At 40.3% G+C, this 17,805-nt stretch overlaps 1 protein-coding gene across 1 annotated transcript in view; it reads right to left on the bottom strand.

Moving 5' to 3' along the window:
- ABCA4 (ATP binding cassette subfamily A member 4) overlaps window positions 1-17,805 on the bottom strand; it is a 75,655-nt gene that overhangs the window by 41,081 nt on the left and 16,769 nt on the right. Inside the window, exons 7-15 of the mRNA XM_086462731.1 lie at window positions 16,473-16,562; window positions 15,848-16,088; window positions 14,204-14,343; window positions 12,976-13,092; window positions 12,030-12,227; window positions 7,382-7,587; window positions 6,397-6,573; window positions 3,207-3,429; window positions 1,180-1,401 (exon numbers count right to left, since the gene is read on the bottom strand). Coding sequence (XP_086318857.1) covers window positions 1,180-1,401; window positions 3,207-3,429; window positions 6,397-6,573; window positions 7,382-7,587; window positions 12,030-12,227; window positions 12,976-13,092; window positions 14,204-14,343; window positions 15,848-16,088; window positions 16,473-16,562 — 1,614 coding nt within the window. The remainder of the gene's footprint in view (window positions 1-1,179; window positions 1,402-3,206; window positions 3,430-6,396; window positions 6,574-7,381; window positions 7,588-12,029; window positions 12,228-12,975; window positions 13,093-14,203; window positions 14,344-15,847; window positions 16,089-16,472; window positions 16,563-17,805) is intronic.

Genomic DNA, 17,805 nt, shown 5'->3' with positions numbered 1-17,805 from the left:
CTTCTAATTAGCTCTTCTTCAGGGACTAACTTTGAACAACAAATGTAAGACTGAACTTATCAGGAATAGAGAAAAATATTCAGGGCTTCTGGCCAGCAAATATCCATTCTTACACGGATGCCTCCTCCTTCACTTTAGGGTGAAAAGAGAGTTGTCTTTATGCTCAGACTGTGTGCTAGTGTCAAGATTTCTTCCCAAATCAGAACATATCAGAGGCCAATCATACTCATTTCCTGACTTAATGACAGGATCAAGTTTTGCATTTTATGGCCTTAATTGTTAGAACTAAAAATGGTATAGACTACATCTGTATAGGACATCAGTTAAGAAAGCTGAGTCACAGCCATATTTACACTTAGTTATAGCTTTTAAAGTGTTTTGTTTTCTTTTTCCTTTGTCATTGTCTTTCCTAGTGCAAGAAGAGAAGACAGTACTTCTCTTTTACCTAGGTTGTTACAATGATCAGCAAAGATGGGGAGACTGGATTCAAACGTCTGCTCCCCTTTCTGATTCATTGGGCAACAGAAAATCAGTCTGAGTAATTTTGTAAGCTCGCAGCTCCATTTCAAAAAACAGCAAGAAGTTTACAGCTCCACTGAAATGTTAAGTACCTTACCTATAATGGAAGAGAACTAACAAGGAAGCACTGCATGGAGAATGTCTACAATTTCTTCAATGGAAGATATTTCTCAGAGCTTTGGCACTTGGCTTTCAAATCCTAACTCTATGTTCAGGAAAAGAAGGAACGTGAACCTGAGGTCTTCTCATCCTTAGATATTACCCTGTTAACTAAGTTATAACACATGAGAAAGTTAACTGTTCCCATTTTGTGAATTGCCTTTGTATCTACTAAACATACCAGTAGTTAAATTTGCTTTGACTTAAAAGGAAGCGTTCAAAATTTTTCAAACATTATCCTAATTTCCTAGCATTCAAAAAATAAAATAAGTTTTATTGAGTTTTCTAAAAGCCATGAAAATATCTCTTGGTCACTAGGCCTGCTAAAGGCTTATTCACTTACAACCCCTAATTATTTGAAAGAGACTCAGAGGTCTCCCTCTCTGAATCAAAAAAGCAGAGAGGAAGAGGTGCACAGTGCTTTGTTACTCACATGCGCACAGTGAGAAGGGCAGCTAAAATTTGAACTCAAAGTTACCACTTAATCAGTGAAAGGCTTACTGCTAGGATCTTCAGATGAACGGTCATGCGGTCTTGCCAGACAAAGCAGACAATGTGGGGCAGGTACAAGGTGAAGTAGATGACTCCGCTGCAGGCAGCTGCCAGATTTGCTTTGGAGAAGAAGGTGCTGAACAAGAAACACTGCATTATGGTGGCTGTGGTGAATGTCAGTAGGAACAGAAAGAAGAGAAGTGGACTGCTATAATGTAGTACTTGTCCGCTCTGTAAGCAAAAGGAAAACAGAAAAATTCAGAAGTATTGCCACTTGCTGAACTAGCAGAAAAGGCCAGAATTGCTATTGACATGTAACATGGAATAAGTATTTCCTACCTAATACGACTTCTAACTCTCCCAGGCACTACTGTTTCGACACCTGAGCTCATTACAATAATAAACCCTTCATCTAGCTTTATCCCTGCTCCTAGATCGTGACTTCAGGTTAGTACAATGGGCTGTGAAGTTCATATTTATATTTGTTGACCGAATTAAGATCATAACTGATTGAAAACAGACATTCTGTCCCTGTCCTAATAAACAACAGATTCCAAGCAAGATGGGCCTGTTTGGAAATCCATACATTTTAAATAAAACTCTTTGAACTATCACAATAAATTTTCATTGATCTTGTCTCATCTTCTCCTCAGTCCACTTGCTTGTTGTGCAGGAAAGACAATGTAAGGAAGCCTGACAAAATGCATCTTAAACAGTGACAGAAAAAAAAACAACAGGAAAGCTATAAAGGTTCTGTGCCTAAATGATATTCAAACACCAGAAGGGTGTCATAGCTGAGGAATCCGAGTGCAGTTTCTCAGAGATCCTTGTGTACTAGCTAACCCACTGGGTGAACTTTTATTGACCTTTCTTCCTTAGAGCTTTTGTAGATTAAATGCTCCCTCTCAAGAAGAGCGTGGACTGCTGCTGATTATCTATTTACTCCTAAAAAATAATGTTGAGACCTATTTATTAGGCTCAACTTTGTTTTGAGACTTATATAGGGCTCAAATAGGTCCATAAGGCTGTAAATAGGTCTCAACTTTGTTGCAACATCCCACTGGGCCTCTGAGACTGATTTCTTTATCAACAGCAATACGAGCTCTCATAAGAACATATTTACAAAGGTGCCTCACACTGGCACAGTGAAATCCAGCAAAGGAAGTGAATTATAGGTAAAAGCACATTCCTTTCTGGTATTAACTACCTCCTGATTTTTAATTAAACCAGTGCAGCAAATAAAGCAAGCTTCTCTATCCACCCAAGCTCTAATGGAACCAAAAGGAACTTGAAAAACTCAGGGCAGGCTGATAAAATAGAGTGTATTGAAACCTAACTATGCATTTATACCAATACCAGTTCTCCACATCAGAAAACACGCAAGAGCATTCTTCCTCATCAAAATGCTACAGATTTATATAACTAAATATGGCAGCTTGGAGGAGCTTCGTTCTCAGGTAACAGAGATAAGAGGCCGTCCTTAGAGACAACATCCAAACTGTCCTGAGAAGTTATAAAAATTACAACAGTTTTGAGTCACAGAGGCAAAAGGGGCTTTTTTCTTTTTTTTTTTTTCAGGCTGTCCTGAAAGTCCTGTCCTTGCAGTTTCTTTTTTCATTGAAATAGTGGCATAATTTCTAAACAGGCAAGCACTGAATATTATAATTGAATCACATATGGTGAATTACAAGATTAAAATTCTTCATATTCTGATCCCTTCTATTTAAAGCAACAATTATTATTTATTTGGAGAGCTGCCTTGTCTACAGGCAATACAATATAGAGAGTAATCAGCTTGATGTATTGTTCCGTGGGGGATCTCACAATAAATCTCACTAGTGAATTTATCTTTCTGTCTCTGCCAAGGGCTGATGATGCCATGAGGTCTGCTTGGCAGAACGTGCCTGCTACGTGCTGCCATCAGAACAGCCACCAGCCATTCACATTTCCCTACGAATGGCTACTGTTCTTTCTCAACAGCAAACTGGTATCAGCAGCGCAAACACAACAGCGAGTTCCAAAGCGGCAATCCTTACCATAATCACTGCTGTGAGGAGGAACGTGCTCACAGCCATCATGACGAAGCTGTCTAGGAACCAAGTGCACCAAATCACCCCATTAGTTACACCCCTGTTCTTCATAGCCTCTTTCAGACGCATTTCCTTCTCCAGCACTATACTCTTCACAATCATGGACACTGAATATATCCAAGCTAGCACCATGAAGATGGGAAAGGCGCGGTTTAAGGTGATCATGAAGCTACCAAAGCAAGAAGGGAGAAATGAATTAAATTTAGGTAAACCAGGGAAATATTGAGATGCAAAGCAAGAATAAAAAGGAAAAGCAGTGGGGAAGAATGTGTTTATTAAACATGGGACTGGAAATTCTGTCTAAACATCAGTAACATCTTGCTACTGAACTTCACAAGCAACCTAAATATTAATGAACTAATGGTTGCTGCACTCCCACGAGACTGATAAATGTTATTTCTGTTTTACAAAGAGGTTCTAAGGGTTACTGAAGGTTACAAAACATGTAGTGATTCATGAAAATACATCTCTCTCTTCACAGTGAATTGCCATAATGCTTTTACTATGATGTACAAAGAATATTTTAAGGCATATGTTAATGTTAACAATTTGGGAGTGTCAATGTCTTTTTATGCTCCCAAGATTCACTGGTGGAAGAATTAAACAAATTAAGCATTAAAAGCGCCAGATGCTGCCAGCAAGGCTGCTGAAGTTCATGCAAACCATGGCTCAGGGAATGCATTGGGACTGTCCCACATAGTACCAGTTCCAAAACAACAGTGCTGGGACAGGCTGCTGTGGCTGGCCCTTCACGTACTGCGATGAAGGCGCTGCTCCCTTTCTCTGTCCCTCCCCGCAGACTCTATGGCTGCTCAGCCCTGGCAGATGCTCCTTGGTGAAGCACTGCCCCAAGCAAGCCGTCAGGGTGAGAAAGATTTTGGGGTGAAAAAGCTGAAAACACTTTCTATGAATTTGGGATTGCAATTTTTCAATCAAATTACCCTGAAAACCAAATGGACTTGATTCTTTAAAGGCCAAAAGCTTAGAACTGCTAAAAACAACAAGGAGCAAAACCCCTTCAAGCTTCCTGAATCCGAGCCCTACAGAACTACAGCTTTACCATATGCTGTCACAGCTACTCCGTTGTCAAAACAAATGTAAAGTCCTCACTTTTTCACCAAAAATTCCTGAAGAGCAATCTGGGTCCCTAACTCTCCCTGATCTGAGCACAGGTCCCTAACCCTTGACACTTGCTGAAACAAAGCCATGCTTTTGTGGCATGGCCTGGGGCACACTGGGTTTTGCCTCTTGGTGGACACATGTAACCCAGCACCAGGACATGCACAGCACAGCACAGCACACATGTTTATCACGAGGATGCACTTGCTTCACTTCAGCAGGCTCCCTGCAGAGGCCATCACCGGGTTTGGATATCAGCCCCGAACGGTGTGTGCCTGCTGCATGCTTCAGAGAACTTTTGCACAGATGGGGTTTCTGCCTCTGCAGTATTCTCAGTGGGGAGGAAATAAACAGCAGGCTTGCCAGGGTGACATTTTGTCAGATTAACAGGTAATGACTGATAGGAATGACAGGTCAAATTATGTATATCTGCAATCTGCCGTTATCTGAAGTACCAGGACTTGCCTGCACAGAGCACAGATAGAAATATGAAATGATTTCTACAGTGTTTTTTTTTTTTTTCCTTTGGAGTGAAATGCATGCCAAGACAGTGGCAGCAGCACAGATTGTGGCATTGGAACAGGGAAGAGGCACCACTTCATAAAATCTGGAGCACATGTGCTGTTTCAGGCAGTGCTAACGGGGGTCACAGCATCCACAGCCCCTCTGCCTCCATGTAGCCCTGAAATTTCCACACCCAGAAGCACAGACTCTTTGGTTTGTTTTTTGTTACAGAGCAACAAACCACCTCTTTCTCCTTTAGCTTCTTTATTCTGCTCTTCACCAGGGAAAGAAACCTGGCACCTGCAACAATGAACTGCAGCCGCAGTCCTGGAATACTTAGCTAGATTCATATGAGATTTAAGCCAAAAACCAGCCAATCTGCATAAAAACCATGGACACGAATTGGGGAGAAGGTTAGAGAACACCAGGTTATTGTTGAACACTGTAGCACCCCCAAGGGAAGGAAGAGGGCTAACGTTAACAGAAATCAATCCCACATATCCAGTTTGGCTGCAGATACTAGTCATGTAGTTACAAACAGAATCCTGTTTAGGGATGTGGTTAGGATTTTGGAAAGAAAGAGTTTCAAGAGCCTAAACTGTCTTGGGATTCTGCAAGGTCTGTAGGTGTCTTCAAGAACCAAACCCTACAGCTTTGGGTATTGGTATATGTAGTTAAGTCTAGGGTTAGGGTTTGGTAACGCACTTGAAATGACTGGGTTGTTCGATTCCTCAAGACTGACAGAGATAGCAGGAGAGGTACCAACTCCATGGAGACAAGCATTTTCTGTTCAATTTTTCCTTGGGAAACGATTCTTTGGACACGAAGAAAGCTGCATGTTAGGGATGTAATTAGGAAAAAGAAGCTTACTACACTTCAATGTTTTCTGCACAGTTAACTGAAGGATGCAGAGTTTGTTCCAACACGGGTCAGTGCTTTGTATTCAGTTTTGCTACAGGCACTGCTCATATGCTCTAGCACAAGGCTTAGTTTTAATTAGATAAGAACTTTTTAAAAGATCATCTTTTCGCCAGATCCTGTGTAATCACAGGGGTAGTTCCAGGGTGATCATTGTTAGGGATCAAAGTGCTATAGTTGGGGTGCCCTGTTGACACAGTTTCTTGGCTGTAATCAAGGTGAAGGTTTAGGTCAGGTTATTATTGTTGCGTGGAAAAGTAAGGCCAAAAGGCCTTAATTTTATGTGACACGCAAAATCAGAAGAAAACCGCTGCTTTTAAGGGGCCAGTATTTTATGTTTGGTTTAGGTCTGAACACTGTTTGCCTGGATGTAACAAAGGCCAGGATGGGGATTAGGGGCAGAATCTTGGCAAAGGCAGCTCCTGGGGTCTGGGTTATGACGGGATAAGGAAAAGAACAAATTCATTCAGTTAAGGTTTAGTTACTGCTCTTCCATATGTATCTTATGACTAGGTTTAGAACTGGTGCTTGAGAGTTTTAAAACACCCAGCAATCCAAGTAATGACCAGAATTAAGACAAACTGCTTTTACTCACACATCATCCACAAAACACGGATATGGCATTTGCTGCAGATAAACTCCTAACGGCACTTCAGTGTTGGTCTGGGTCTTTATAATCCCATGCTCAATCATGTCTTGGAGATATGCAAAGCCTCCCCAGATATAACGTAAATCATCCACAGGATCAGCTCTTGGACCAGGATCCCAATACCTCAAAAGAAAATTCACATGGAAATCGTTTGGGTAAACAGTGGCTTTAGGGGAGGGGCAGGGGGGAAACCAATCAATCAATCTCAGCTACTGAAATTGTGGGGGCACTGCCTGGAGTTGTCTTTTCTAGATTTTGGTCTGTCAGACCACGTTGCTTGAGAAAGTACAGGAGTTGGAAGGTTCTACTCTTTCCTTTAATTTCCTACACTGACACAAAACAGCAATTTTGGCCAAAAATGTACATAAATTAATCATGTAGCAGAGTAATCCTTCTAGAATAGCAATAATTGTATTAGGAATACACTATTGTAGGAGATTAAACTGCTTAGCTGCATTGCAACTACCAGACACCATTGTATTCCTCTATGTAGACAATCCTGACAGATTATTTCTGCTATCTCTTTAAGCGAGTCCATTTGAGGAGGACTTGAGGAGGAAGAGCAGACAAGTTCTGCTGTCCAGGCGAAAGAGAGCTGGCTCACAATCTACGTAGGGCTTCCTTGTCTGCCTTTCCCAGGAATGGAGCCCACTAAAAGCTTAAGCAAGTTACTGAGTAGATTCTGAGCAGAGTCATTCCCTTTGCCATGCATCCATGCACCTGCCCCCTGCCTGGCCTGTCACAAGAGTGATCTCACTCGTGTCAGTACCTGGTAACTGGAGATGGATTCTGCACTGCATTACATACCAACTCTTGATGAATATCCAATGAAGTTGGATTTCATGCACGTATCAAATGCAGGCTCTAACGTCCTTATGTCTCTCATATTCATGCTGTGGCAGGCAAGAACTGAGAAGGAACTATCACTTACCTGTCTTTGATTTTGTTTGTTTTCTCCACTGCATCTATGTCCATCCGGATCTTGTATTTCACATGTCGTGGAAGACTGCTGCTTGTAGGCTCTATGTCTGGAAAAACCACACCAGCCCAGAATTTGTTTTCCTCCAGCAGATGAAGGGCTTGATGAGTCAGTTGAGTTTCATCGCGATAACCTTCAAATTTATCCAAGGTCAAGCACTAGAAATAATCACAAAGAGAAAAATCGCATAGGAATAAACCAGTAAGAAGTATATATTAAAGCAAACATCAGTGGTTGAAAGCAGAAAAGAGAGGTAGGCTCATCTGAAGTAGTTGCTATTTTCAGCTTTAAAAGCTTATACTGAAACTGTTAAAAGTTGACTCTCTCCTCCTTCCTGAAAGCTTCCAAATTTTTAGTCTAATTCTTATGACAAATTCAAAACACACAGTGTTACCACTACAAGCTCAGAAACATCATTCTCCCTAAAAAGAACTGTAAACCTCAAATTTAGCACTGCTGTGGTCAGTGCGAGTGGGTGGAATAATTTTGAAAGCAGCTTATTCCTGGTATTTAAGAATTGCCTCCTCCAAGCTCAAGAAACATCCACCCTGACAAGTAAGATATCAAGCAAGGGTGGCCACTAAAGCAGGAGCTGCTTTTAAGTATGACAGGGAAAATTTAGGTGTACCTGTACAAAACGTATAGCCAGTACAATACAGCCAGCCACAGCCTATGGTCTGTGTGCCATGTTTACTAATTCGATAGAATGACAAAAATTTTAAAATATATTTAAGCCACTGTAATCATCCAGCCACAGAAACGTGAACTCTGCCACTTGGACTATACTTAGAAGGTTCCCTCAAAAAGGCAAATACCTGAATTGGAAGGGCTAAAGCTGCAGCACAGATGAATTCCCAATATCAGAACTGTCTCCACAGTCTGCATCCAGGAGATAAAATTATCTCAGCTACAAAATAAATCTGGTCATGAGAAGTTTTTAGTAGTCCAGCTAAATCAAAACACTATCCTTTTTCAAGTTTCGGGACATTTTCTTCAGCCTAGGAAGCGCCTGAGCGAACACCAGGGAGCTAAAGGATGACTGATCCACAAGAAAAGCACATTAGACATGGACTTCAGCTGAAAAGCACTTTGTCAAGTGAAGCGCTGGGAAAGTCAGAGCATAAATTTGAATCTTAAGGTTGCTTAGGTATTTAGGCTTTTATTCCTGTTTAATGCCAGTCAACTAGTCAATTAATCTTACTGATAATATTGTGCTCCCACTGAATTCTGACATGTGATTAACCTGCTGGCTTAAGTTGACATGCTTAGGTTGTCTCAGTAATAAAATGTAGTTTACCCTTCACAGCAAACTGCCTTCTTTCTTAGTCTCTGTCATTATTGTGAAATGTATTATTATCACTCCATATACAACACACCAAGTCATCAAAATCTAAGTTATGTCTCCCCATTTAACTCCTACCTAACAGGCACTGGAAGACAAAAAGACTGAATGCTACAAACTCTTTCATCAGTTATCTGTAAAATTACAGGCTTATATTTGTATATTTAGCTTCCATCCTTCAGAATTGGTGAGACATTACCAGAGAGAAGTAGTATTTAACCCCCTGATGGACTGGGAAGATACTTATTGAATGACCTCGCTTCATAAAATTCCAGGAGACTAACTCGTTTGACCTTGTCTTCTTTATCATCTCTTGCAGGTCAATAATCAAAAATTACTGCACAACAAAGTGCTTATATAGGCAAATTGTTATTTAATGGGCAGATATCTTAAAGACTCCCTTATTTAACCTTTACCTGTGATAAATCATGCTGTTTCCTTTAAAACAGTTTATATATAAAAAAACATTTTTAACTGGCAGCAAAACAAAACAGAGCTTAAATTGGTAACTTTAGTGTCTTGCAGCTTTACTCTTCCTGGTGTTTTCCAAGTGTTTGTTCCCCTAGTTTGCTTTACAAAACTAAACTATGCAGAGTTTCATATCAGAAAGCAAAATAAGGCCGAAAAACTTTCTGGTTTGTATGCCAGAAGAGAAATCAAATTAGACTGATGGCTCAGGTTGTATATTAATTTTTTTTTGGGATATGTTTATCCCACATAATTAACTGAGTTCTGGAACTCAGTTTAGTTCTTGCCAAAGTGTCAGTGTTTCCACAGCAAAGCCCTGCTGTGAAACTGTGTTTTTTGCAGTGTCTGGAGGACTATTTGCTGTTTCTTTGTTCTGAGGAATTATTTTCAAGGTACCTGTTGCAGCTGCAGAAGAACGCTTGTAGTTCTCCAGGGGAATCTGTGGGAACGGCACTGGCAAAGTACTGACAGACAACTGAACCGGTCTAGATTTTCACTGCAGAACAAACAGTGTCTGGACTGGGCTGAGGAGCAGTATAGGCTCTTATCAAGGCGTCCAGTCAAGGAAGCAGCAAGTGTTCAAAACAGAGCACACAAACACTTACAGATCTTCTTTGTGAGCAGAATAAAAATCAAAGTTTGTATAAGAATGTAGGCTAAGACACCAATAATTCACACAATTTGAGAGTGAAAAGAGATTTTATATTGTAATCTACTAGCCAAAAGCTAGAATTTCTTTCTTTTAACACTAACTGCATTTGAAACAAAGGCTGTATGCTCTACTTAGGCTTTTTTCAGTGAATTGCAATACAGCTTAAACCCCACTATATCAAAATTCATTCAGCAACCATTTGAGGAAAATTATTTCAGATCTTCTCTTGGATATTATTTAAGAATTTAAAATGGCCCAATGAAGACTGGAAAACCAAAACTAAAATACTAAGAACAGATTTGAAGACAAAACGAGAAAATAATAAGCATAAGCAGGTGACTAGGCAGCTCTCCCAAACAGTTTTGCTGTTCTGTGGCCTAAGGTAACCAAAGGGAAGAACAGGAAATTCTTGGAGGGGTGAGGATGAGCAGCCACGGCATATTTTGTGGGATTCACAGCTGCACACCACAACTTGCAGCAGAGGCCTGGAGTCTCCAAAGAGAGTTGCTGGCAGCACACCTCTCCTCATTGCATACTATGGTAAGGAGTAGGGTGTCCCTCAAAGGGAGCTATTTGTTCCCATTGTGCTGGGCACAGTGTGAAAACACTGTCAAATGCTAACAACTCACTGTAAGCAGCAGACTTAAAAGAATAAGCTCATTACAAAGAACTTTAGAACACAAAGATCTATTACCAGGTACAGTAACTGCCCTAATTTTGTAGATGTTCCAGCACTGACCTGCTGCAAGCAATACATTTCACTCAGCTTGAGTAAGAAATAATTCTGCTAACATGATGTAAAAAGATCATTGAAGAATCAGCAGAGCTTTGTGCAAAAGCTTTATTGTTGCCTCTTGCAATAGCTATAGGATGGCAGATAAACTCTCAGTTCCTGCCTTCTTGCAGGGGATGAATGGTCTTTTAGACTGAACTGGACTGGAATTAAGAGAGCTGGGCTGGGTTGTGCTGACTAGCACCAGCATCAATTTTTTTCTGCGAGTTTGAGGCTTAGCTTCTTTAACCATCAAATAACAACTGATTATTTACTTTTATTTCAGAGATGCTTGTAAGAGGTAGTTAATCTCTATAAAGATCCTGACCCTCATATGCCAAGTGTTGAGTCCCCAAGTGTTAATGTTATTGCCAAAAGCAATAGTTTTTTTAAACTCTCAGAGTTAATCTGCAACATTGTAGGGTCTACTAGTTCTGCCTGGGCTCATAAACTTACAAAGAAGAGTTGGCATTTCATTTATCTAACTTAGCAACAATTTATTCCTTCTCAGGTCCAGTTCCAAACACATCTCTACCTGCAGTCAGAAATATACAGAGTAAAAAAACCCAGCCCACGCCTAAAAACTTCCTGGTGTCACTTACTCAGCTCTGGGAAGGAATGGATGCAGCAGTTTGCCTAGACCTCTAAAAAGATATAACCTTTTTTGCACTGGACTTAGTCTGATGAACTCACCAGTAAGTCATCTGCCCATACCAGAGTAACCTTACTCAAAGTATCTTCCAAAGTATTTTTGCAATAGCTTAATATTTTCATCTACGTTTTAAGTATTTTTTATTTACATAATGAAACTTCACCTCACTTTTTGCGCTGTGTCTATCAAAAAAGCTTCAGAGAGCCTCACTAAAAACACAGCACCTAGAGAAGGGGGCTACAGATTCCAGGAAAGAGACACAGGCATCTTGTCAGAAGTGGCTACAGAACAAGTGGCAATATTTTCACTGGTTTCAATGGAATTTTGATCAGGTGCTTAAAAACATGACAGGGGACTGGTCTTGCTGAAATCAGTGGCCTGTTAGTTATCAGTACTTGCAAAAAAACTTTTACTTGAGGTTTTGCATTCACCTTCTGCCTCTTGGCATCAAAGCATGTTCAGACATTCAACCAACATTCTGAATACGGGATCTGGGGATCATGAAATTGAAGGTTTTTTCACAATAAGTATTCATGCTCTTGTACTGCTGTATTATTTTAAAAACATGATTTTAAATGGAGATTAAATCTGAAACAAATTAAGATGTCTTATGATTTCAACCTTCTTGTCTGTTGCCGCAGACCCCAAGCACTGCCTACCCTGCTCTAAGATATTCTCTACAACTATTCCCAGCAGTGGGAGTGCTGCCCTTACCTCCAGATACTGACTGAGCAAACGCAGAGCTCGGTCTGCAGCACTGAAGATGTTCCGCCAGTCAAAGTTTGCCATTCCTTTCTCCCGGCTCTCCGGAGACCCATTGTGGAGAAAGTTGATGATATGTTCAGCTGTTAAACCTTCAGCACCCAGTTGGCTGTTCAAGAAGTCCCTCACTGTAGGGTGCTTCAGAGAGTCCTGAGGAACACACCAGGACAGCTTCACTACAATGATCCTCTTCACATGCCGTTTAGCTAGAAGGGTTTCCATTTCCATAGCTCGCTCTGAGCTATGAAGTAGTACAAAAGGGTATGCTAAGGAATTAACTTCATAAATGGGCAATTGAGTAGCTGAACTGGACATGAGACTTGAAGAATGGATGAAAAGAAATTCATCCTTGACTATTTATTGCATTGTTTCCTTATAAGCAAGAGGATAAATATAATAAATGTCTAATCTAATATAGAGGAGTGTGGAAATAAAATGTTTTCTCTAGTATGAACTGCTTTATAAACTTTAACTTTGGATGTCACCTGCAGCTGATCAATGTCAGATCTAAGGGATGTGGAAATCAACAGTTTCCTAAGGTAGTAAAGTGCTGAGCCCAGCAACAACATGGTCCTACTGCCTTTGCCCATGCAGAACCCAAGAAAATCCAATTGTCTGTTCTTGAAGGACATTTTGGAGAGACAGGGAAGCAGTGATTGCTGTCTTTAAGAAGCCATTTGCCAGATCTGAGTTTTTGTCACAGAGATGCTGTAACACATCTAAGACTGGCCTTCAAACTAAGCCCAGTAACCAAATCAACAACCTTAAAGGTCAGAGGTTCCTTGCTGCAAAGGCTGCGCTTCCAGCCAAACCTTCCAAATTAATTCTCTTCTGTCTTAATAAAAACAAAGGATGGTGAAAGGCTGCTGTAACTTATCCCTGCTAAGTTATAACATACACGGATCATATTCATTTGCAGGCTGTTTTGAAAGAAGTACCACAGCTGAGGTCCTATTTCTTCCCAAGCTTTGGTCAACAGTCTGAGGCGTTCAAGTTCCGCAAAAGTGGAGTTTGCCTGAGGAGTAAAACAGCAGAAACGTCTGTTAGAAAGCTAAGGAGATAAACAAACAGAATTTATGATCCAGCCATTCCGTGACAGTGAAACCTGCAACTTAGAAATGTTGTAGTTTTTACCTTCGATACTTAATAAACTTGTTAAAACAACAGAAATGTTAATAATCCCTTAGGAAAAGAATTTGTAAAATCCAATTGGAATCAAAGTCACTTAGGATACATTTCTGTTGTATATGTAATGGAAAAAACAAGTCCACATTAACTCCAGTTAATTTAAATTCCTTCAAATATTTGGGTTTTAGGTAGAATGACTTCTTCTTCTGTTTTTCCCCTTGACTATTTCTCTTCATTAAGAACTGAAAAGAAAGATGATGGTGTGGGTAGATGAATAAATGGGAGGGAGTTGAAGACGACAGATACTCTCATAGTTAAGATATTAGTTAAGATTTGAAATGTTGGGCTGCTGTAAGTCTGATGCTTTTCTGTGTGAACTATGAGCAGCAGTTCTTCTGTGCCTTACATGGATGTTGAGAGCAAGTGAATTGTTGGTTACGAGGTGGCCAAAACCTAGGTCCTGTGGAACCTTGATTTAACTGCTCAGATTTCATTTCACCCAACTTGGGCACTTAGATGAAGAGTCCAGACTCCATCCTACTTTCATGACATGAAAATTATTTATCATTTCAACATATATAATACTAAACCAAGATGTTGCTATCGGTTTGTAGTCTTTCACTGAGCCCGTTCAAGCCTTGTAACTGTCCCCATTTAAATATTTACTGGCACAGAGCTGCTGATGTTCCTACATCCGTAAAATATATTTTTATATATTACTATTTTTACTAGTGTAAATGCGGAATCATGCCAACAAAAGGCTACTTGAGCTGGAAGAGGCATGTAGTGTGGACCAAGATGGGATGAATCAGTGAAGATCTGCCTCCTGTTTTCTAAACAAAGAGTAGGTGACCCTCCTCTGATGACCACCAGAACAAATGAAGTTCTGAGAAGAAAATCTGATTAGGTTGAGGTAGCTGGGTCACTATTTTTCAAAAGATGTTTCTTCGGATGCAGTTTTTTAGAAATACACAATTTTGTACTTCAGAACTTCTTACATTTTTTAGGATTCGCCGTACAGAAGGTGAATCAGGAGCAAAGAGAATTTTTCCCATCAGCAGGGGCTTCACAGCAATCCAGGCTATTTTGGTTAGAGGGTTTGCTTCCAAGTTCTGGATCAATGCATTACAAAAGGGTGCTAAAGACAGAAAGAAAGACAGTCTTTACATAACCCTACTCAAATCCTGTGATACATAACGTCCTGCAGGGCTTTTTGCTGGCAATATGGACAGTTTAAAGCATTTTGAATCTGCATGTGTTAAGCACATTCTGCAATGTAGAAGTACAACGTCTGACTAGATGGAAAAGACTGTTAAGTAGATATCGGAGTTGTAAAGTAGACACCATGGGAATTGGAAGAGCAAACATAAATAAATTTAACCATTTGAAAGCTGCTCTTATTTATAAGGTATTTCAAATGGAAGGAAACTAGACAGCTCAGATCTCACTGAACAATTTTGAGCTCTAATCGCTTTTCTCCTAATGACTTTGCTCATTTGTATTGTAGTCAATACTGACAGAAAGCTATTTTTTCTCCTATTAGTGGATAATTCTTACACAGTATAAACTACTGGGACTGGGGATCCAGCAGGCTTAGATGTTAAACTCCAGAACAGCTCAGAACTGGATCCTACAATAGTTTAGAACTAAACATTTTAATGTTAATATTTCTATCTTACTCCAGCGCTATGGAGGAATTAGTTTACTTGGATAGCATTCAACTATCTTGTTCCTTGGCTGAAGAAATGGAGTATTGGGCCTTTTACAGGTCTTTTGAAGGTTCAGACATAAGTAGAGCCAAGTATCAACACCAACAGTGAAAAGTAAGTCTCTCTGCAGGCAAAGTGCTCACCTGTACTTTGCAACCATATCTCTCATAGCAAAAGGGGCACAGAAATCTACTACCAGCTATAATACAGCTGTTAGTACAGAAAAAATTGCTGGTGGTCTCAATGTACAGAAAATCTAAAGAGCAAACAGAAGGGGACATAATAAAAAGATAAACTAATGAATGGTAGAAAAGATAATATTGGTTCCTCTTTGCCTTCTCTCCTATTGAAATAGAAAGAAGATAAGTCAGGAAATTAAAGCAACAAAAACTGGTAAATTGAAATCCTTTCTACGTAGGATTTAATTATGCTGTAGAACATTACCGCTACAAAATATACGTATTTTAAGCAGGAATAGAACAGCTGCCATGTATCAAATTGAGTATTATTTAAAAGGAGAGATTTTAAAATTGCTGTGCTCCAGGCCATCAATCAAGTTGAGAGACTTTTAAAAAAACATTATCTTGGAGAAAAGTAATTTCAGAAAGCAGTACTGTATTTTCCTGAACCTTCTTCAGAAGCATCTAGTTCTTCCTGATACCAGTAGCATATATTAGAAGATGAGACAGAGGGACTGTCTTAATTATGATCACGACAATGTTTATGCCTTCATATTGAAAGCAAATGCGTATTTCTGTCAGTTCTGAGCTTCTCTGCTTCCAGTTATGAAGCAAGTATGAAGTAAAATCATTTCACCTGTCTCTAATTTTCTGAATCAACCAATTAAAAATGTTATTTTATAAAAGCAACAGTGGTCTTCTAGCATGTTACACCTGTCTACAGCCTCTGTAATGGTTTGGTGGAAAAACTTACTGGTTGTATTGTCATAAAGATAACTAGATTTCTTCCTTGTTGAGTCAATCCCCAGGAAAGCTTTGTAGTTATTGTCTTCATACCAGTTGAAGGAAAGCACTCTGGATCCACCTCCTTCTGCGTAGCCACAGAAAAGATCAGACAGAGAGCTCACCAAGTGGCCTAAGGATTCTGGCCTTCCATCTTGTACAAGTGGTTGCAGAACTATCAAAAGGTCCTGAACGCTTGGCTTCCTGGCTAGCTGCAGTAAGACAAGATTTTGTTAATTGCAAGCCTCAGAGGAGGTAAGTATCTGGTGAGGTCTCAGTTGTGCCCAGACTAGTAAAGTGTGGATGCAGTCAGAACTTCACCCTTTTATCTCCTCTGTCCTGGTCACAGGCACCATTTTCCGTTCTTGTTCTCTCACGACTTTTCTGAAGAAAAAAGCATGCTGCATAATTGCTAATGCTTATGTCTACATTTATTTTGTAAGGAGAGAAGAATGAATTTCTAAGGAATCGGCTCTTCCCAAACAAGTCAATTTTCTTTCTGATAAAGCAGGTAACTGGAACATAAAAAGAACAAAGGAAAAGGAGGACTATGCCCTACCCAGAAAAGTGATGTCATCTATTATTAGACCACTTACCTTTTGCACTGCTTGGGAGACGTTAGACAGCACCTTCCCCCAGGCCTTCAGGTCAGCACCTGGTGAGTTCCTGTCCAACACAGTGGGAAGCTGTGTATACACCAGAAATACAGATGAGTTGTGTATACTTTCTACATGACAACAGCTATTACACTGAGAGAAGAAAATCCAAACGGCATCTCTTTAGTTCAAGTACTTTTTGAATTATTTGGAACAGCGAGTCTGGTAAGCCTGTCTTGTGGGACCACAAATCCAGTACCCATGTGCAGGCTCACACAGCAGCCTGTCTAAGTGTTCTTACTAATATGAGGCTGAAACAGCCACAGGCCACTGAAAATACAGCTTGGGATTTGTTCTGCTTATCTAAGCCTGCCATGCCAAAAGGTGCAAAAATGGAGGAGGAACGCAGGAACTGGGATTTCTGAGAAGCTGCTTCTCGCAGAGGATAGTCTTCCAGTGCAATGTACAGACTCTTGGTAACTTCTGAGTTTAGCAAAGGTTGTAATACAGAAGCTACCGTTTGCCATGGAGGTAAATAACTGGTGGTACTTTACGCTCGAGAGATTTCCTCATTTTGGAGACAGTCTGGTCCTCACTGTCTGTCAGATCTGACAGAAACCATTACTGCTCCAGGCTCCTGCAGATTGGCCAAATGGCCTTTCCAGCAGAAGTGAACACTTTAGTTATCACTGGCTTCTTAAGAAACAGGTGATGCCATGGCTTGCTGTCACATACCACTTTGCTTCCATCACTGCACCCTTCTTTGTCAGCTGTCTAAAGAATCACACGTGCGCTTGGAGTCAGCACTCCCGAGGCTCTCAGACATCTATTTCTTCTGGTATTACAATAAAATATAAAGTGGACTTTTAGATAGCTAGATTGTAATATTTACAAGATAAGCCCCTAAAAAGACTTCCCCAAAACTTGTGTAGCTATACACGCTGCTGATCCCCTGCCATTCCTTTCAGTCAGTAGTTGGTTAAGACAGCTGCACTGCGTAGGTACCTGGCAAGAGTTTTTATGGAAAGCTTATGTTAGCATGTTGTGATCTGTCACTTCTAGTTCAGGCAGGAAGCACGCTTCAAAATACTCCTTTCCTTTGACCCCTTAAAGGGAACCAGTCCCTGCAAAGACTACATAGGACTCTTGAAGCACTTGCCTTAACCTGGCCTTTTGAAACTGTGAGCAACAGGTATTGTAAACAATCTGAAGCAAACCAGAGAAAAGCCTGGGATAAATACGGAGTTAAGAACCTCCTTCTTGTCGCTAGAGGAAAAGAAAAGAGAAATAGAGGCAAAATCACATGTTTGCTCCTAAATATTATTTCTTGCAG

The sequence above is a fragment of the Leptosomus discolor genome, chromosome 3, assembly GCF_034619465.1.
Source record: "Leptosomus discolor isolate bLepDis1 chromosome 3, bLepDis1.hap2, whole genome shotgun sequence".
Lineage (NCBI taxonomy): Eukaryota > Metazoa > Chordata > Aves > Leptosomiformes > Leptosomidae > Leptosomus > Leptosomus discolor.
Note: the sequence above shows the minus strand (reverse complement) of the source record. Positions and strands in the feature narration are given on the sequence as shown.